Below are 22,740 nucleotides of genomic sequence, written 5' to 3'. Positions count from 1 at the left end.
AAACTAAATTTATAATATTATATCTTATAAACATAAAATGTGCTATATTAACTATTTAATGATTATATATAAAACATAAACAATAATAATAATAATGATAAAGAATTACAGTTAATTGTTGTAACATATACAAAAATAAATGTAATAATAAAAATAAACTAAATTAAATAAACTAAATATATTTTATAAACATAAAATGTTTTATAATAAATATTTAATGAATATGATATAACTTGGATTTATTCAATTACGATTATATTTTTATGTGTAACAGAAAACAGACATATGTGACAGGTCAGTTAACAACTATGCATCATAATATCCCCCCCCCCCAAAAAAAAAACAATAAAATGTCCAAAAAACATCACCTCAGCCATCTAAATTCAGAGAAATTCTTTCAAACACACTTTACTTAAGTGCTAAAGACTCCACCTTCCTGAAGAACTTTGATCCAAAGACCGAGGTCTGCTTCTGATAAATCAAGGTCTTGACCATCCAGTGATGCTAACAGACTCATCATCTACCTGCTCATTTAGTGCACGAGCATAAACAGTGAGGAATGACAAAATGCCATATGGCTATAAGTAAAGGTCAGCCTCCAAAAGCAGATGGTGGTCTGAACAATCCCCTCTCTGCGAGTCAGTCAGCTTAAACTGATACGATCTGCAGCTCAATGCAGGTGTTTCCCTGAGAGCAGGACCGAGGGGTGTGTCCAGATAAAGCCATTCACACACACACACACACACACGCCTGCTACCATCTGATTAGAGTTAGCCAGCTGTCCTCTGTGACGGGTAGATCCAGTAACACGATGACACCCCTCCGTCCGCAAACCATTTTTAGAGGGAGGGTCTGAGAGGAAATTCAAGGCCAGATGGCAAGAGACCGTGACGGACAGTCTTTTCTTTTCCAGTGGACACCCCCCTCTTAGCCCTCATCCCGCCAAAACCACTACGATTATTTAGAGAAATCAGTTCTGAGAGGAAAGTCACGGACATGATCAGATGGACCAGAATTATACATTATAAACTTAAAAACCATAAGGTAAAAATCTAATATATTCATTACGCCTGGGTCACCAATATGACTTTTTAGGTCAAACTTTATCCTAAAGCACATTTAAAAACAAGAGAAGTTGAACCATCTCCATAAAGTTTAAGAATAAAGATTAACCTAAAAAAAAAAAAAAAAAAATATATATATATATATATATATATATATATATATATATATATATATATATATATATATACTTGAACATTCTTTAAAATCAAATTTAGAGTGAAAATTAAATTACTTTTTTTTTATAACATCTCTGGTCTTTTTGTGTGCAGTGCTTTGTTTGGCTTTTATAAAAATAAAGTAAAACGCAATATATCAACGAATTGGTTCTCTTTGTAATCTTTTATGAAAAAAAAATTAAATAAAAAAAATAAATAACATGCAGTGTATAAAAGAAAAGTTTCTCTTTGTATGCTTTTAGAAATCTTAACTACACTAAATAAAAAAGAGAAATAAAAAAGAAATGCCCCATCTCTGAAACAACTTTCCTCTTTGGATCTCCAAGGCTGCTCAAGTTACAGCCAATGGGGCCACAGGTCAAAATCAAGACCTGCCCTAAATGTATTCCCTTTAAATGCTGTTTTACTCAGTAATACTTCACTTTATGAATGTATAAAAACGATTCTGTCAAACAGAAGGAAGCACTGAAACTGAGGACCAGGCTTGATGGTAAAAGCCCTGAAAGTGTGTATACTTATGAAAGTCCAGTATAAAGAGCTCTAGAACACTGAAAGCTTCTCTTCCTGTGATTGAAAAGAAACTGGAAACACTGAGTGGAAGGACTCGGTTTGGAGCTGTTTTCTTTAATGGGAGCAATTAAGCATACTTCCTGTGTGTGCGTAAGGGAGAGAGAGAGTTTGTGTGTGTGTGTGTGTGTGTTTGGACATGCAAGTGTGCTTGTCTGACTGTGTCCTAACATGGTGTGCTGGCTGGAAACATCACACCAGCCTGCTGGAAATCACACACGGAAAATCCAAACAACCCCGAGCTCACTCCCTCTCAAACTCTCTCTCGCTTTCTCCCTCATTTAGTCTTGCTTGATAAAGTTACTGTGTGCAAACTTCATAAAAGGTGCGCTCAAAATGGAGTCTGTTTATCTGCCAAGCTAAACTTGACAAACAAATGACTTTTAGATTGAAGAGAGAAACTTGTACCACACAGGCACACCGACTGAGCTAACGTGTGTTCAAATGTGATGATGAACACTTACATCAAAGTAAGATGTATGTCTTCAGTTATTCTATTTTCAATGAGCCGTTTTGCATCTGTAGCAACAGCACTAAATGTTTTGGAGTTGAAGTCTTGTTCACAAGAAACGTTTTTTCACCATCCCTGTTTATACAGTTTTACAGTACAGTAAAAAGCAGCCTAGGGAAACATGGTTAAATAAAACTGAAATCGTGATAAGGCTTTATTGTCATATCGTCGATTTGCAAAAGCTGCGAAATAATATAATCAATAAATAATAATAATAATATATATAACATAATATATAAATAATATAAGCAATACATTTCTGAGTGAACAAATGTTTCAGAGTGAAGCGTAGCACTGTGTTCATTTATACACAAGATGCTCATAATAATATTATCTCAAAGTAGTAAATACTGCTAAAATAACATAAATATATTATTATTATAAGTAGTAGTATTTTATTACATTAATAATATAAACAAAAATAAATTTTCATTAAATTAAATATGCATCTATAGAAAAACCCTTCCTCTTTGGAGGCTGTTCAAGTTTCAAAATAATAATAATAATAATAATAGAAAATATTAATAATGAAATATAATAATAAAACTTTTTAAATTGTATTTTAAAATCATAATAAAAAAAATTCTAGCCAAATGACATCACCCCCAAATCTCACTGATTTAGCTGAAATAAAATAAAAAAATAAAATTAAATATGCATCTATAAAACAACTTTAAAATAAATAAAATTGAAATAAAAAATTAAATTAAATATGCAGCTCTGGAAAAAAAATATTCCTCTTTGGACTACACACAGAGGCTGTTCAAGTTTCAAAATAATAATAATAATAATAATAATAATAAACTTTGTATTTTAAAATCATAATTTAAAAGAAATTCTAGTCAAAAGACATCACTCCCAAATTTCACTCATTTTATCATCTATCAAATTAAACATACCATTAGAAAAGCAATAGCATACTACTCCTCAGCAAGCTGCATGATTTTAACTGACAACAAATAAGTGAAAATATAAAAAAAGTCATTCATGCTTCACATACAAAAACATGACCAGTAATATATATATATATATATATATATATATATATATATATATATATATATATATATATATATATATATATATATATATATATACGATTTTCAGCGCAGAAAAGAATAAAATACACTAATGAGGAACAAGACATATTTAAAAAAAAAATTTACAGCTCCCGAGCAACAATAAAGTGTATTGTGCGGCTCAAGGACTCTGTGTAATATGATATCAGTGTCTGTTTCAATCACTCATCCGTCTCAAACAGTTAAGAGGTGTGAGGATGAAGCATGCTGTGTCCTGTCTCCTAACTGGCTCTCGGTGAGGTAACATCCAGGCCTCTCACACCTATCAAAGCCAAATGAGAACATTAATGCGCTTCAGACAGGACTCATTTCTTGTGTCCATACGGTCTTCCGGGAGTCCATAGCTCCTTGCACTAAGCCCCTTTTTCAAATTCACACACCGTCCCTCGAGAAACATGATTAAACTCTGTACCTCTGGGAAAGAAAATGGGCAAAATTACTTCTTGGCCCCATTTTATGCAACACAAAAGAAGCAGAGCACTGGTTTAAAGTGGGAATATACATAGTTCTTTCTTAGACTTTGAAAAGTAAAGACTTTTTTTTAAAACGCCCCACATCTAGGGACCTCCTCTGGAGCACAATACAGCCCTAAACACAAAAGCAATGTCCTGTGTGATTCTGCAAACACTTCTTTCAGATAACACCTGTTTCCCACCTGAATTCCTTTCTTTTCCATCAAACCACATCTCACACGGACAAGCTTCCTGCTCCTTTATTATTATGTAGGAAAGTCTTCTGTGTGACTCTAAACATACCCGTAGGTGGAGGTGTGGTGCTTTGTCATTCAGACATTCAGATTTAAACTGAATCAGATATTTGAGCACAGTGAGTAAGCACTTATGGGTGTACTGTAGCTATAATTTATCTCATTTATCATTTGAAAACTATTTTAATAATGATTTTCAATCACAAGAGATCCAATGTAATATTACAAGAACACAAGTTTTATGGCTAAAGTGTACTATTCAATCCGTTATTTTTTTACCGTTAAAGTTAGTGTACCGTTATTTTTTAGCGTGGTGCTGACGTGGGCAACATGAGTTTGAATCAGGCTCGCAACAACATTTATTGTTCTACAACTTTTCTCCTTAACTTTACTGTCACCCATTAAGGATGTACGAAACCACAGATTTGCAAGATCAGGTAGTTGGTTTATGGCCAGAAAGACTAGTTTTAGCTGACCAAAGTTTTAAGGAAATCCTAAATAATTAGGTACGTTTTTAGGTTGTTTTATTCACTTTATTAGGGGGTGTTCACATTAAACATGCTCTTTGTTCCATAACTAAATAATAAAAAACGAAACCAAAAAAGTTAAAAATAAACACTATCATTATATAACTTATTATAAATAGTAATGCATGGTTAATTAATGGTAATTAAATAAATTAATTGATTATTTATTTATTTTATTCTAAAACTACTGGACATTACTGACCGCAATATATTCATTTAAATTGTTAGTTCGTAAAAATAAAAAGAGAGGCAAAAAGGCTAAAAGTATAATCAGATTTTACATGGATTTAATGAACGTGCATGTCCATTGCTTGTCTATTATCATCTTTGAAAATAAACAAAAAATACCTTAAGAAAAGTGTGGGGGTTTGTTTTGTGTTTTTGGATCGCCTTTTCATGTACTTCTGCTGATGGCAGAGACTCAACAGCGTACTAGTTCGCCAGAACAGAATGACGATAACTCCCATAACCGCGAGTTTCCCCTGCGGGACGTGATATAGCCTGAACTGGCACTAGAGTCTCCGAGCGGGTCTGTTATCCCATTGTTAAAGACACAGCTTAAAATCACAGTATTTCCAATCCTCCGAGGCACACATTATGTTCACAAAGCCCATCACTGCCTGAGCACACCAGTCTATTCATAATTTTACACTCACAATTTGCCATTATGAGATGCAGAAAGACATTGTGCTGTAAGGTAAAATTATATGTTTGCATGAATAGAGCTGCACACAAAACGTCCTTTAAATTAAATTAAATAAAAGGTGTTTTGCACTTTAACACACCCAGTAAGAACAAATGTAGCTCCGAAATGCCTCTTTAAAGAATGCAGCAACTGACTAGCATTCATTTTAGGTTTTGTATTTATTTACAAACATATGCTAAACATCTTAAAGCAGATGTACACAGCTTTCAAGTGCTAAGCCATAAAAACATATGCTAAATGTTGTTTGAACATCTGACAGAAAATACTTTAAAAATGAAATTTTCAGAATCAGTAAATGGCAACACACAGTGTGGATACTAATAAAATACTAAAATAAAAAATACACAACATGATCATTTAAGATTTAATAATTTTATTATAGAAGAAGAAAGAGACTATTGACTAGAGTGGGTGATATGCACAATACCTCATATCACGATATGAAATTATATTTCATGAGATATTTCATATAGATATTCCAGCTTTAAATTTGGTCTATATGATATAAAAAATTTGAAACTATAGAAATTTGGTATTTCTTGATGCTAGTATAAACATAAAAAAAAAACACTAGCTAAGACTAACCTAAAAAAAAAAAGCAATTAAATAAGAATAAGAAACTAACTACAGGCAATAGGACACTTACTATAGTAAAAAAAATAAAATAAAATAAATGTACAAAATATATAAATTAATCAAATGAATAAAAAAAATATTAGATTTTTTTATTTTTTATTATTTAACTACTAAGAGTAGTGGGAGATTTTCTCTCTTTTGTCTATAACATTGTTTTTAACATGAAAAACTGTAGGCAGAAATATTAGACTGCTGTCACTTTAAGAGCTACCCGGATCCAATATACTGTAACATGCTTTCTTTCGTAGCTGTCAACTTTCAGTAGCAAAGACAGGCATTTTACTAAATTATATACAACCACAGAATGGCCAAGTATGTTAGTTGTGCTTGCAATATATTTCTTAAGTGCAGATGGATATGGATGCTGGAATATAAAACACTTGAGAAATATTAATTGGCTGAGATTATGTTAAGTCCTCACAGTATATCCCCTCAGAAGTGAAACCAGTGTGATTAGATCTTTCTTTCATTGAACCCAGCGGGGGACTGTCAAATCTACTTATGGCATGCTTTCTCTGGCTAAAATAAGTTCTAGCAAAGCAGAGCCAAATGGTTTATGATATCAGAGTCGACAAAGAGAGCACTGATCTCACAAAGGAGAAAAAAGGAGAAATATCATGCAACAAACAGCCAAATTTACACTAAAAAACAGAAGATAGAAAGTGTTTTGTTCACCTGTGAAACCACATAGCTGCCAGCGTTTTGTACCATTTACAGCAAAAAACTTGAACACTTTGACTCGAGTCCAGTTTTCGTGCCTCTCTGAGGCGAAGGAGCCTCCTCAGGTAAACAGAGAGATAAGCTGAGCCATGACACAAGGAAAAAAACTACATATTGTTTGGAAACGAAAGGCGGTTGCTATAGGGATGGCTGCTAATTAACCACACGGCGCTGACAGACCTGAAGAGCTGCGGGACTGGGGACCGGGATCTTGTATGGGTCTGTGATGGGTGCGTGCAGATAAATTAAATATCATACAGTTGCTATGGACGATGAAATAACAAAGGTGACGGCAAGCGCGAGGCTAAGGAATGCTGCACAAATGGCAGCGTAGGAGGTGACAGGTTTGCCTCAGCGACCCAAGAAACCCCCCACGAATACCAGCCAATTTATTTAGAGGGAAATGCCTGAAGGAAAAAAATGACTGTGGTCATGGGAACAAACAGGTGTCTGTTGGGAAAGAAATGTCCTTCTTTAGCATTTAACTTTTTATAATAAGGTTAAATTTGTTAACATTAGTTAAAACACTAACAATGAGAAACTATTTATTAATGTAGCCTAGCCTCCATGTTCAATTATAATAAATTATTTACCCACTGATTACTGTATTTTTGGAAAAATATGTCACATTTTATTATTACATTTAGAAATAGCAATCGAAATAGCAGTAAATAAAACAATGTTTACAAACACTTTTGAAAAATCCTTGAAATTTAACAGTATTCAGAACAGGAAAGAAAAATATAAAATATGAGAAAAATAAATTATAGTAGCGTGCATTTAATTTCTTTTTAAATCATAAATGACATGTCTAAACCAGACAGGAAGAGGAGACAGGAAGTGGAGTGGGAGAGAGAGGGGCCGGGATCTGGAAAGGTCCTCGAGTCGGGATTCGAACTCGGGATGCTCGTAGCGCAATATGTCAGCAAAATGCCCACAAGGCTTTTGGCACAGACTCTTATTGTAAAGTTTAACCAAGATTTCAAAGAAAAGGTTTCAAGGGAACATTAGAGCATGGTGCTTGCAAGACCAAGGTTGTGGGTTCGATTCCCAGTGACTGCATGACTTAAACGCCTTTAATGCAATTAAGTCGCTATGGATAAAAGTTTGTCCCAATTGCATAAACATAAATGTTTTAAAAGAAAAGGAAACTGGAAAAAGGCAAAGGAAATGGCAAGTTGGATTCGAACCCGCAACCATGAAAAAAAACTTTTGAAATAGCAGCGCTTTTATGATTTATAAGCTTGTCCACATTTTCCATAATGAATCTGGATTTAACAACTGTTTGGTTTCCGAGTTGTTCCTAATAAAGACAGCTGGATACAAGTCCAAGCAGTGTGAGGAGGCTTCATTGTGGACAAGGCCAAGAGTATGTTCAATATCCTAAGAGAAAAGAAAATCAGTATTCTCTCTTTCCATGACATCAGCCCAGCCGGGAGTTTGAGGGAGGAGTGGAGGGGAGGGGGGAAGCTTTGGGGAATGAGGTGGAGGGGATTGGGAGCGCAGCTGGTGTCAGCCGCATGACCATCTGCTCCTAACTAATGGTTCACGCTGACTTTACAACAGAACCCAGGACAGCCAGCCTGTTCCACCGCCTGGCACGCTGGAGTCCCGTTTTTCCAGTTTCAGAGGCCCAACGGACCTCACCGTCTCACCCTGAGGACAAACAACTTCGAGACCTTTCTGATGAGCCTGTTCCCCGCTAACCACAACAAACAACTCACGATTACAAGCAGTCAAAACAAGCTTCAACGGCAGTCATAACGTTACATAGCTAGTCAAAATACATAGATCTGTTTGTAAAACCTCTATATTTAAAGTAAGTTTGATTTAAAAGTTGAGCTCATTTGGTTGGTTCAATTCAAACTTGAAAAGCTGGTCAGCTGTGAACTCTGGATTCTGTGAACTCAAGTTGTGACCGAGCAATCAAACCAATGGTTGCAGTCTTTTTCAACTCACCATACATTTTTCCCTCATCGGACAGGATGATTTTCCGTCGTCCGCAGGGTGGATAGATGGCCAGGGCCTCCTGGAAGCTCTGCTCAATGTCAGGGCTCCACACGCCCTCAGCATCGTTGTCCATGGGCTTATCGGCCGAGTCGCTCATCCTCTCAATATCCTCGCCGGCACTTTCACTGCCGCTCCAGCTGCTGGGATCCATGGCAACAGCTGGGATCTCAGATCCCGAGCCTGGAGAACTCTAGGCACACTGACCTGGGAAGAGCAACCAATAGAAGAAAGAAAACAAGCAAATGATTGGCCTTGTTTAACTTTCTGCAAAGAGCTAAGATAAGTCTTTGAAAACACAACAAGTCAAGCAGGGGTGAACAGGAAGAAAAATTGAATGATAGAATTACCATATTAGTTTATTATGGTATTTATAATGGTTTTTCAAGATACTTCAAAGAATACCATTGTATTACCATAATTTTGTCATTATGCAGTACAAAATCAAGTTACTTTAGATTTTTTCCCCCAACAATATTAAAAAAGAATATTACTTGGAATAAAATAATTATGAACCAAAATAGAAATAAGATTAAGATTAAAGATTAAAAGATTAAAGATTAAAATGAAGATTTCTGCCATTTGCCAAGTTTGAACATTTTTATAATTAAACTAATGACAAAAATAACAAAATTACTAGTACTTTAATTTAAATAAAATAAATTAAACAACTTAATAACAACTTAGTAGCAAATCATGGCTTACGGCTGTGACCTTCTAAACTCTGGCAGCTTCAAACTTCATCTATGCAGGGAAGAAAACTGGGCCTGTGTTAAACAATGCCATTGCATCTTCAAAAATGGCCAGTTTACAACTTCACACAGTGAATCTATTTGCGGTTTGGAAATGAAAAATAATAATTAATGCGGAACACATGAAATACAATTAAAACATTCTCTCATCACCCATGAAAAACATCAAACCAAAAGCTAAAGATCAACACAAGATTGAAAGCCCATGAAGGAAATGAGAAAAAAACATAAGCCACAGTAATTTAGGAGGGGCACTTAGGCTAAACCAAAACAGCTGCTGTCTTAGAAGGGAACACTTACAAGCTGGAGATGACATCAGACCAGCTTTTAAATTTGTGGTAGAAGATTGCTGAATGACAAATGATGATCCTGTAGCTTTTGAGAGAGAGTGATTAATCCAAATCACTCCTACGAGTCACTGTCGTTAGCATCAGCGCCACACAGTACGTTTCATGTTAAAGGAAAACTGCTTGCGCAAAAACGCTGCAGCTAATCGCAATCTCATTAGAACCATTACACTACAAATCAAGGAAACACTGCAAAAATCTGGCATCCAATCGCAGCCAACTGTTCAAATAAACAGCCAAGAGCGTTACGACATCAAACGTGTGTGTGCGTATGACTGAACCATTGAAATCTCATCTAAATCGTCACACAGAATGAATGCTAACTACAAAACTTGAGTTTTCAAGTCACATCTGGCCTAGCGGCTACGCTAATTGGGGAAATGCCCAGTCAAAACAGTGCTGCCTATTGTAGAACTACAAGCATGTGTTTCCTGTCAAATTTGACCAGGCTGCACTTCACAATGTGTTTATGTGTGTCTATAAAGTGTTGGAAACTTATTTAAAAAAAAGTACACTTTAGATACTGTTAATATATTTTAAAAGCATATTTAAAAATATATTTTAGTGTATATACGTTATGTATACATTTTAGTTTAAATTAACATTAAATGTTAAGTAGGGCTATCTTCAATTGTCTTTGAAATATGGTTAATGTTTACTACCGAATATACTGACAAGCATTTATGGTAAACTAAATCTCTAATGTAATTTTTATTAAAACTTACATTTCATGTGTTTAAATATATTTGTAATTACACATTTAAAATAATAAAGTTGCAACTTAATACATTTATTAGCTTTAAATGTAATGTCAAATAACACACTGCAGTTAAAATTCAAATAAAGTATGTTAGTGAACACCTGAAAATAAGTGTACTTTTTTTCCAGCAGGACAAAATATTAAAACATATGGATTTATAATGTGCTTTACATTGTAGTACTTTACTTTTTATTTAAATAACATTATATATAGTCTGCAAGTATACTTTTAAAATGTGAAGTCACATTCAATACAATTAGTGCAATTTTTTTTTGTCTCCAGCTATTCTAATTGTGAAAACTAACAATGTAATTAGCTGTATATAAAAATAATATCATTTATTGCAAGTCCCCATTTGGGTAGCTAAATGTGTGTGAAAAAGTGTGTGACTGGGTGTCTCACTTACACTTCACAGTTGTGAAGGTTTCTTTTTTTTTGCCATACTAAATGCTGACATTGGTTAAAAAAGAAAAAATAGAAAACCTCACTGCTGAGAGAGAGAGAAAAATTTGTGCATGTTGCAAAATGCAAAATGCTTGGACTCTTAAACATCATCTCCCTGACTTGGAGATGAACTTAACTGTAATCACTTCCAGCACAGTCGTGTGTGCACTTTTGGCTTTGCCCACAATTACACTGCAATCTGTAGTTTTCCACTTCTGGCAAATCATGAAACACTTACCGGATACAGTATTTGTACATTCAGTGCACTACATCAGAATGTAAAATTTTTTGTTGAGCTCTATGTATCTATTTCACGCCAAGGTTTTCTTTCATGCAAATACTCCCTGATCTTGCGCATAACCAGCAGACCAAACCAGAAGTACATGCTCTAATTACATGAATGGTAATATCTCGGATATCTGAGAGATTCTACATGAGTTTTGAATTAGCATCAACAAAAGCAGACTGGTGGTTTGGACTGTGGAAGATTAAAGAGAGCCCGAGTGTGATGGTTTAATTGAGGAGAGAGAGAGGCGGCTCTCGACACACCACACATCCTCCCTGTAATTTACAAGACTTCACACTTCAAAAAAAGAAACTCTAGAAGAAAGAAGCCGTATGAAAGGCAAAGAAAGAAACTTAAGTAATATATAACCTACTTGTCTAGCAGGGATGGCTGACTATTCGATTAGTTGTCCTACAACCTACTAATTGATTAGTGGAGTTTACTAGTTCCTCTTGATTTTGTCCTGTATTTTTAGAATTTATATTTTCAGTAGTTAAAGCCTGTTCATAACTATAATGATAACTTTAAAGCTTTAATAATCATTTTAGTTTTATGAGAAGTCCACCTCTCAACTATAATGATAACGCTAAGGAACAGTATCATTTGAAGTAACTTTCATAAGGATTTTTTTCCTGTTGATAAATGATTAAAAACCATGACAGTTAATCAGAATTAATAAGCTAATGAATGATAAAAACCTTGAAAGCCAGTCAGAATCCACTCAAAGTTAAAGAGCTTGATTTAAACCAACGGATGACAAAACTGCAGCACGCTTTTATAATAAACACAACTGTATCGTCCGTTGGTGTAGACGCTAATCTAGTTATCACTACAGTTATCATTTTTGGTATGAATGGGCCTTTAGAGTAAGGTTTTAATTGGCATGGCTTTAATTAGCATAGATATTAGCTTGCTATGTTTTAGCTGTTGGATGGTTGAGTGGGAATTTATTTAGCTTATTTTATTTTATTTATTTATTTATTTTTTTCAAAGAGAAGTTTTATGAGCATTCCACCACCAGTGTTACATTTTTAAGATGGCGCGTCGAGTTAAAAACCGCACAACTTCGCATCTTAAAGGGACAGTACGTAAAAAAATGTGGTTACCATTTACTCACCCTTGCGTTGATTCAAACCTGAGAAAAAATGTCAGTAGGGACCAAAAATGCTATATTTTTCCAAAATATCTTCTATTGTGTATCGTAAAAGAAGGAATGGAACAACATGAGGGCGGGTACATGATGGTACATGATGGTACATGATGGTACAGAGAACCGTCCATTTAAACTAAACACATCGTGCATCACAATCAAGCTCTCTCAAAAAAAAGACATTTGCACAAGCCGTCAGCTTGGGACGTCAGGACAAATCTCTGGGTTTTGTTATGTGCGCACATGTAACGTCCCATAATTCCCGGCTGTGAGGCGGGCGGTGGGTCCACCCGGGCGCTTCTGCTGCAATAGAGTGCCAGTCAAAGCCAAGATGTTGTGACTGCTGCAATATGGCAGTGCTTGATGCTGGAGAGCGCAGTGCTTGTGCCGGGGCCTCAGTGGCAGATGGAAGGCCGAGATTAGTCATGCAACAATGTACTGTGGTCACACTTACAATACACTTCACCCTCCAGGCAGCCTTGGCTGGCCAAACGAAAGGCATGGGTGCAATCCCGCACAAACTGGGAGGCACACATCCACCCCGGGCAGCTGTCTCGCTCCCTCTGGTCTACTTGCACTGCCAACGGATGAGGGTATCTCACAGTATACGTGTGTATGCTTGTGTGTGTCCATGTCCACGGGCAAGAACACCATTAAAGTGCCAGCTTGTTGTAATTAAATGTAATGATATGTATATGAGTACAGACAGTGTTTGCATGGGGTCTTAATAGTGTCGCAATGCTAGTGAACTCTCCTGTATGTGTCTGAATCACAAAATCTGTTTATTCGATTCCAAACCATCACGCTGAGCTCTTTAAAGCATTCATGGGAGCCACTCACTCTCACTTCATTACCAGATGAAGCTGTAATCGAACCACCCGGCTCTCGTCTGCACATTAGCGGCTCCCTATTGATGAAGTTGGCAGCCGGGTCGACAGAAAACCACTACATTTCCGCCAGCCTCCACTTTGCGGCTTCGGTTAGTTTAAATGTATTAAAGAAACAGTTTACCAGGAGTTACAGTCATACATTGTGTTAGATGTTCAAAATTGCCCTGTGATTAGTTAAATTAAAGTAACAACTGGACTGTTTCTGTGCACGTACAGTGAGGGTTTTTTAAACTGGGGTTTTACACTTTGTTTCTGATATTATCAGTGTTATGTGGTTCTAGACAAGAGAGTTAAAAAATGAAAATAAGATAAAGTTGAAAACAATTTACATTTTGGAAAAAACATTCATAAATATTTAAATTTTCTGTTATTTTAGTGTTACTGCCACTCTTAAAGGTGCGCTGGAATTATATTTCTTATAAAAAGAAATTTATATGAAAAAAAAATGTGTTGAAAAATGAAAAATCTAAAATTATACATATATTTTTTATATCTTTACTCACATATATATAGAAATATATATATATATATTTTTTTTATATATATATATATATATATATATATAAATAATTTTTTTTTTTTCATATTTTTGGCTTTAATGCAACAATGTAGCTAAAGAATAATACAAAACATATCTTTAAACAAAATGCTGTCTATAATACGTTTACGATATTATAAATAATACATTAAAATATATATCTGCCTTCATATTTTCAAAGGATCCTCACATTTGGGGGTTCTTGCCACTGAAAAGTTTAAAAACTCCTGTTATATACACATGAAACGAAGGTACAACATAAAATATTTGTAAAATATGTCAATGAATGTTCATCTCAGCAACTTGAAGATACAATAGCAAACAAAAACGATCTGATTTCAGTGTAAAACAACAGAAAACCACTACATGCTCCATTCAATTAATCGAAACGAATGGTTGCATTAACCCTCGTAAGCCTATTCCACTTTCATAACATGAGCTACATTGCAAATAACGGAGAAGGCTTATTAAGTTATTAAACTAAGACATAATGAACGAAGGGTTTTCATATATCCAGTGTCTGTAAGTGATCGCAAAGAGCCTTCCTCCAGTGCATTTCAAGTGGTGACACGAGATGCAGGCACAATGCTATTAGTCTCTATATTACGCTGTCATCAGCCAGGAAATTCAATTAAGAATGACCTAAAATCCCTTCTTTCAGTCTTTCTCTGAGAGAGAGAGGCTTTTGCATTTCAATGGCATGTGTTGTATAGCGCCCAGCACATCTTGTACTGTGATTGTCAGTGTAGTATTTGCTTAGATGAAACGGTGTCCTTTTATTTCTGCGGAGGAACCACGCCAGAGAATCCTTCTTTAAAGAAAGACTGCAAAAAAAAAACCATTATCTGAGGAAGACGTCTTGAAGATGCAAGAAATGTGAAGGGTTCTTAAGAAAAGGGCTGTGGATCCTATTCAGTAAGATATGCAAAGAAGCATCTTTAATCAGAAAAATTTCGGCCTTGTAATATATTTTCAGTGCCTTCATCTCTATAACCTGGCACGTGCTTCAAATGAAGTATTCGTCATGCTGATGACTAAAGCAGGGGTCTTACAAAATGCAAGTCTTTGAGAAACCATCCTTGAGATGACATCTTACCAATCTAAAGATGTACTATCCATGGCTTCATTCAGCTGAACAGAAACTGCACAGCTTTACTCACTCACTCCCCAGGTTAAGACTTTATTTAATGCAATTTTGGAGGTCATACTAACCCGCTAATACCCAAGCAAAAATATGTCTGTGAACTGCACCGCATGGATTCCTAAGGGACGACGGGCATGCTAGCACCGTTGTTATTGCTTTCCCCGTGGCTATGTAATCCTCTCAACCAAGTGCTAATGACTTAAAAGTGACTGCTGGACTTCTGGAAAGTTATTGTTGAGTGGGCAGAGAAAGCTGGCTTGACCAAACAATAATGATAGAAAGGTTTTGCACTCACTTTTATTCAAATTTAACAGCATGGAATCAGATGCTCCAGGATCAACATCATTTGTTGTTATTCCTATCTTAACCTGCCCTTAAAAATCAATGAGTGGTTGAGAGCAATGACTAGTAATAACATTTCTGGTTGATACAGATAAGCTGATTATTATTTTCATTTTAGGGCCAATATTAAATTTGTGTACTATTTTTGTCCATAAATAAATAATAAAATAAAATAATTGTTAATATTACATGTACATTTATGTATCACAAAATTATAAAGTATGTTATGAAAAAAATCTATAAACATTGTGATTTTTTAAAGATTACATTTAACAGTAATTTAAATATAAAAATAGAGGACAATTAACATGCACAATTATTTAACCATTATCTACAACATAAATCAGTTGTTTTCAAAGCTGCAAGTGATTTTTAGGCATCACAACATAATAATGTACAGTATGAAAATTTGTTATTCATTTTAAGATTGGCTAAAGACTACATTTGTGTTAATAAATTATTAGTGTTTTGTTAAATTTAATTTAAGTGAGTGGTAGATAATGGCAAAGGTCATTTAAAATAAAAATTGAGGAAATTAGCTTGAACAATAAATATCCAATATTTTCATTGTAAAAAGTCAGTTTTAATAATCACCTGATAACCGATAAATGGTCGATATTAAAATTGTATTGTGTCTAAATGAATGTAAAATACAGTAAAACACTAAAATCATTCATTTAAATGCTACAATAAATGTAAGCATCCTAATAATGTACAGTAATAAAACATTTTTTTTTTTTAGATTATCTGAAGATTATATTGCACAGTGTTATGAAATGATTAACGTATTTTCCGGACTATAAGTCACACTTTTTTTCATAGTTTGGCTGGTCCTGCAACTTATAGTCAGGTGCGACTCATTTATCAAAATTAATTTGACATGAACCGAGAGAGATGAACTAAGAGAAATGAACCAAGAGAAAACATTACCGTCTAACTTATAGTCCAGTGCAACTTATATATGTTTTTTCCCTCATCATGACGTATTTTTGGACTGATGCGACTTATACTCAGGTGCGACTTATAGTCCGAAAAATACGGTAGTGTTATCAAAAATAAACTTTAATGCCAAAAGGTAATTTAAATATAAAAGAATATAGGGAATGAGCTTGAACAATGAATACAATGTATAGCGGTTAAATTATACGTTTTTTTTTAATCCGTTTTAATATCGGCCGATAATCGATAAATGGATGATATTAAAACTGTATATTATTGGGTCTAAATAAATTTAAAGTAAAACACTAAAATCAATCCATTTAAATGCTATAATAAATGTAGACAGCAAATAAATTTTAATGTGCAGTATTAAAGTTAGCTAAAGATTTAAACAGTGTTAAATTATTAAGTGTTTTTAAAGAAAACTTTAAGTGAGATTAGATTACAGCAAAGGCCATTTAAAAATAATCATACAGGAAATGATCATGCATAATTAAATATATAATATCAATAAAGTAAAAAAAAAAACAGACACACACAAAAAACTTAATAAATCCCTAAAAAAGTAAATCAGAATTATGCCAATAACCGATATGCTACAATATATTGTGCATCCCTAATTAAAACAAATGTTACATCACCTAATTAACATTCATGAGAAAGAATGCCACAGATATTATCTGTCACCTCCAAATTCCTCAAATCTAATTGGTTGCTATAAGAACACTGGTTTAAGATAATGTCCTACTTAAATGTCCAAATTCAGTGGCTACAGTGCCAGAGGCCATGTACAAAATCCACTTCCTTGAAGACAGTCCAGGAGCGGACCAGCTTCCTCCCCAGTATTGTGGGGCAGACATGTTCTGTGATCACTCCACAGGCTCCATTCTTTTAAAGCAGGCTATTTTTCGCTGAGTCAGACCCCGCTATTATCCGATGTCTTCCTGGGGTGCCACTCTCCCCATGCCGTCCCACAATGCCTCCTCCAGGAAATGGAAGAGACGACGTGTTCAAATAAGTGTTAGCTCCCAAGAAGCATGACCAGTGTTTGCTCATAACCCTTCCTGACCGTCCAGCAGGGGACAAATACATTTACTCCAAAGGGTGCCGTGAACTGCACTGCTTCATGATTTACCACAGATACGGTTTCACGCAGAGAACACAGACGGTTCTTATAAACGCAGAAGAAAGTCTTTTCAAAGATCTCAGTACATCTGATCAAATTGTATCAAAACAGAATTGCTCGCCCTTTCTTGGCATCTCCTGAAATCCATCTAGGACACAGCAGTGTCTTTTTTTAATCTACTGTCCCAAAAAAAAAAGAAAGCTTTTGTGCCATGTTTTTTGTTCGTTTTGTTCAGGAGCAGGTCTTTTTTCACTATTCTATCATTACAAAGGATGTATTTTATGATCAAGGTTCTAACTCTGCACTGAAATTCTATTTAAACAGCTGCATAAATGGTAAACTGGATGAAATAAAGGAAAGACTAACTGTAAGACCACCTCTGATTAATGCTGTAAGGGAGGTGTTTAACTGGAACTCTGAGCTTTGTGTTCGTGTCAGGAACTGACTCATTTAGTGGCTGATTTCACTCTGACTCTCCCTGAGCTGTTGTTCTGGTGTTTCCACTGAGCTGAGGAAACATTAAAGGAAAAAACGATTTTATGATAATAAAATAACCTGCACAAAGAAAAGCTCTTCTGTTCTCAAAGCTATGATCTATACACACAATAAAAACACTATTATGTGTATTCCCAGAACATTTCAAATGTTTATAGTTTGCTTTTCTTCGGTCTATTTTACTGTCCTTTTAAGGATCTTTTCTGATACAGACATGATAAAAAAAAAAAAAACTTCATTTATATTTTTTTCTGTATTTAAATGTATGTATTTAAAATGCATTTATTTCATACTAAGTATACTACAAATACAGTTATATATTTATGTACTTAATAAAAAATACTCTGCAATTGTAATTTCAGTATGTTAAACTAGAACAGCTAATTTTGTATTTAATGCACTTTAATTACATGGAAGAAGTGCTGAAGCCCAACTAAAGACATAGTGAAATATATCTGATTGTGCTTAAGTAGAACGAGAGGAGAGGAACTTATTTCTGTATACAATATATGTCTATTAATCTGTCATCTTGTTTTTCCAGGGACAAAAAACTTTCCCATAATCTATTTATTATTACTTCCATGTTAATTTAAACAAGTAATCAGTTTGTCTATCTATAGCTATAGTATCTATTTGTTTCTTTCGTTAACCATTCAAAAACTTTTTCTTATTTTCTTTTCTAGAACATGTGTATTTCCCTCATGTCTCTCTCTCGTTTTGTTTTTGAATTCAACGTTTCCATAAGCTAAATCCAGCAACATTTACAAGTGCACTGAAAGGGCGTGCTGACGTCAGTGGCAGAGTTCCAGTAAGGGTCTCTCTCTGGCTGTCCTTGGTCTCGTGGAGCGGTGGGCTGTGTGGAGAGAGGGGTCCTTTTGTGACAGCAGAGTTTACCTCAGGGCACGGCGTGGGCCTCCCGCTGCCCCGGGCCACAGAGGACACCCTATTGTTCCTGTGTTCCCTGAACAAAGCCGGCCACCCGTGCCCCTGCTACACACAGTCCCACTGAGCCATTGTTCCGCTGACAAACTCTCAACCCAAATTTCATTACATATGAATTTTCCTTTGTCGCCCCTTCAGGCCCCCCTCTCGCGTTTTGCTCCGACAAATCTTTTCGGATTTTTGTATCCCACCCCCTCCCCAAACCAGTTATCATACAAGACTTGTTATTATGCATGCCAAAAGAAAAGGATGAAACGCGATGAACACGTCGCAAGACAAATGTTACATTATTCTGTAATCTGGTCAAATTTAGCGCAAGGATACGCCGAAAGCTTTTTTGCGCTTAATGTAAAAAATAAAAGTCCACAACTTCCTTTGAGAAGCAAAATTTATTTTGCCTCTTACAATACCGATCATAAGCACCTGTTGCTTAAATCCCAGGCATATTTGCCTCAGATATCTGAACTTATTTCTAAAAATACAGCAACGCTCAACAAAACAAGGGATTATTTTAGACTTTACATTACCAAAAATCTAAATATGTCACTATGATGATGACAAATGTCTGACTGAAAGTAAATTGAAATATACTTTTTTAATAAAAATCTTAATCTTAGAATTTCCCTCACAAAATAAAAAAGTATAATAATAATAATAATAATAATAATCTAGTAATTGCATTTGAAAAAGTGAATTTATTTTATTTTATTTCCTATTAAAATTGTATGGAAAGCAAAGGTACATTAATTACAAGTGCCTAACTATTTGTACTTTGGCTATGTAAACACAGTCTCTCCCTCCCTAAACTTACTCAATCACCCTCTTTGCATAAAAAGACAAGTAAAAGAAAGGATAAAATGCAACATAATGGTGTTGATAAGCTAAATTACCAGATAACATCGAGGCACACACAAGCCATATGGTGCCTCCACCACTATCGCCTGTTGCTGGCATAACAATGGAGTCGGCTAGACAGTGAGTGGCAGCAACAGTCAAACAAATGGCCGTTCCTCTGAATAAGCCCAGCGCCAGAACGAGTACACAGTTTAGCATCTTTCAGCCTACAGGTGCGCTTAAGTGGCAAACCAGATGTCAGTATGGGAGCGGGACTGTTTGTGGAGTAATTCAGCCGCTCCACGAGCCCCTGCTTCAATAACAGTAGAAACAATGAAGGGCCCCTTCCCCCATTTTCCCACAATCCTGTGCTCCCCGAGGAAGCCGGCATTTTTTTTTTTTCCACTTCTGACAAAGTTTCAGAAAGAGAAAACAGATTAATTAACTAACTGCGTCAATTGGTTCTCTCCTTCTAAAAGGTTCAATTACATACATAATGTTCATTTTTAAAGGCCACGTTTTAGTTACACAATAACGTTTAGGTTGCATATATGCTTATAAATGTCAGGTTTGGCTCCCAAACTAGACCATACATTATTACACTTCAAGAGGTTTTGATTCAATTATATGAATGAAAACTGTCACAGATATTGGTCTTTATTAGAGATATGCATGGTTTTGGATTGGGAGTATTGGTGTTTCAGTTTTAAAAGGGTCTCTTCTCTGTTTACAGAAGTTAAATAGACTGGCAAGTCAAAACAGCAACACAATAGTGAGGGGGGTCGATCTCAACGGAGACAAAAAACACTGTCAGACAGTAGTAAGACAAAATAACAAACACACACACACACACACACACACACACAAAAACTACTATATGGGCTCATTCTAAAGTACTATACTACAATATAAGGCTTTTAAATAAGTGTACACTCATTTATAAAACTATTCACAATGTCGAAAAAACATGTTACACAAAATTAAGCAATCTTGATGATATCTGTTACATGTCAAAAACATATTTTCAATTTAACAGAAACAGTCTTAGTATATTGGAAAACAGCAATAAACACATATTTCACTCTCTTCTAGTAGTTAAACATGACAAGTGGTCTCCCCAAATGCTGTCTAGATAGTCAGCACACTATTTTGAGACCAGACCAGTCTCTATTTTAGTCTGAGGGCTTTCAAACATCCAGATTAATTATTAACAGAGGCTGGACCATGGACTTTCTCCCTAATCCTTTATTTATGTACACAAAACTGGCGTTTTCCAGGGAAGCAAACGGGAGTGTTAGTCCGACCAAATAAGCGACTAAACATCCGCAAGTCACTGAGGTCATGCTAATAACCAGAAATCAATGACACTGATTCAGTCATGCCAGAAACATGAATCACAGCGCGAGCTTTAACTTACTGTTAAAGTAAATATGAACTTACTGTAACAGCGAGACTGTGGTCAGCTGGCTGGCACGGATCGAAGGAAAAGTGTTTACTGAACCTCCACAAGTGATGAAAATCTCTGCGGGTGTTTTTACAGTCTACAAAAAAGAAAACATGAACCATTTTATTTACCTGCCTCTTTTAGCAGTGCATTTAGGATTTTTTCGTATCCAAAAGGCTGCTTATTTCTGCATTCTGCTTATTTTTAAAAACTGGGGGAAGGAAACTACAACCACTTTTCTCTTAATATTTACATATTAAATTATAATAAATAAGAGTAAACACAAAGTGTTAGCAAAACTAGCGGTACAAATAAAACAAACCATTTTTACACTTCGAAGCAATTTTACAGAGAATCAAAATACAGTCTTTAACTTCGCATCGCTTCTGACAACTTAGTACAATAAAGGACAAACGTACCTCAGTCTTTTAAATGCGTCTGATGCTGAGCAATCGGATCGAGCGCACGCTCTGTTTATTTCCAGCTGAGCACTTTTTTTTCTTTTCGTCTGAGCGCGAGAGCGCGACTATTCCGCGTATCTAACAACGATGCGAAGTATGCGCGGAATGAGGACAAGAATGAAATGAACGCGAAGAACTGAGTTTGCGTTGGGGGCGGGGCTGGAGTGACGTCACTCGCAGAACTCCTAGACGGAGGGAGGGGCCGCTGTGATTCATCAGTGACTCGACTCTTTTTTTGAATCCCTTCACTAAAGCGATTCATACAGTGGCCTTTCTGAATAACTAGAAGTCACATCGTGGCGAAACGTCACTGGATGGTTTATTCAAACAATTAATTATCCACGAAATGACTTTTCCAGGAGTATGTCTTTATCTTTTTTTCAATTGGTGGCATAATCGAAGTCTACAACAACAACAATAATACCCAAGAGTTCAGTTTTTACATTTTAGTCATATGAGTCCATATTACACATTTTCCCAACTAAAAAGTCCCCTTCAGACTCGAAAGTAGGTTACTAATTAAATGATAGCTACTTCAGAGTATTCAAATGTCATTTTTTCTTGCAGGCAGCAGTAAAATATATGTGTGAGTGCATGGAAATAAAGATTCGTTCACTTGATTATTTAAAGATATAACACTAAAGTAAAAGTTTAAGTTGTATTTATAATATCGACAATCTGTCATGTGAAGCAGCAGACTTAACGTTTCTTGAAACCTTTTGTCAAACCCAATACATCACTACATTTTACCGCCTAAAGAGAGGCGATGATGTTTTTTCTCTCTCTCTCTCTCTCTCTCTCTCTCAAACACACACAAATTTGAATAATGTCCGAAAGAAAGTCACTCAGGATTCTTGTTACATTTGAATTAATTCCAAAAAGGTTTAGGCGGATGTCTTTAGCCTATATTACATTAGTCTACACTGTGTAAATATATATTACACAAAATTTCCACTAGAAGAGCTCCCACAGAAGGGTTGTTAACGCTGATAACTGAATACTCAATCAAACCATTGCCATCTTGTGGTAAAGAAAGACAAAAGCTGTCAATGAGTTACTTTGTTTCTACAGAACATCGAAACAGAAAGCCACAATAGCCTAACCAGAAGCCCACATTTTAGAGATTTAGTGGGGGGAAAACACTAG

The 22,740-nt window shown here is 35.4% G+C and overlaps 1 protein-coding gene across 2 annotated transcripts in view; it reads right to left on the bottom strand.

Moving 5' to 3' along the window:
• tead1a (TEA domain family member 1a) overlaps window positions 1-21,720 on the bottom strand; it is a 36,654-nt gene extending 14,934 nt beyond the window's left edge. Inside the window, exons 1-3 of one of the 2 annotated variants that reach the window (XM_052597488.1) lie at window positions 21,553-21,720; window positions 21,130-21,230; window positions 8,653-8,921 (exon numbers count right to left, since the gene is read on the bottom strand). In XM_052597488.1, the coding sequence (XP_052453448.1) occupies window positions 8,653-8,854 (202 nt within the window). In that variant the 5' untranslated portion in view covers window positions 8,855-8,921; window positions 21,130-21,230; window positions 21,553-21,720. The remainder of the gene's footprint in view (window positions 1-8,652; window positions 8,922-21,129; window positions 21,231-21,552) is intronic. The other variant, XM_052597487.1, reaches the window with a different exon arrangement.
• Window positions 21,721-22,740: the final 1,020 nt, after the last annotated feature.

The sequence above is a fragment of the Carassius gibelio genome, chromosome B25 (genome assembly GCF_023724105.1).
Source record: "Carassius gibelio isolate Cgi1373 ecotype wild population from Czech Republic chromosome B25, carGib1.2-hapl.c, whole genome shotgun sequence".
Classification (NCBI taxonomy): Eukaryota; Metazoa; Chordata; class Actinopteri; order Cypriniformes; family Cyprinidae; genus Carassius; species Carassius gibelio.
The sequence above is the reverse complement of the archived record's forward strand: the minus strand, read 5'-3'. Positions and strand labels throughout refer to the sequence as shown.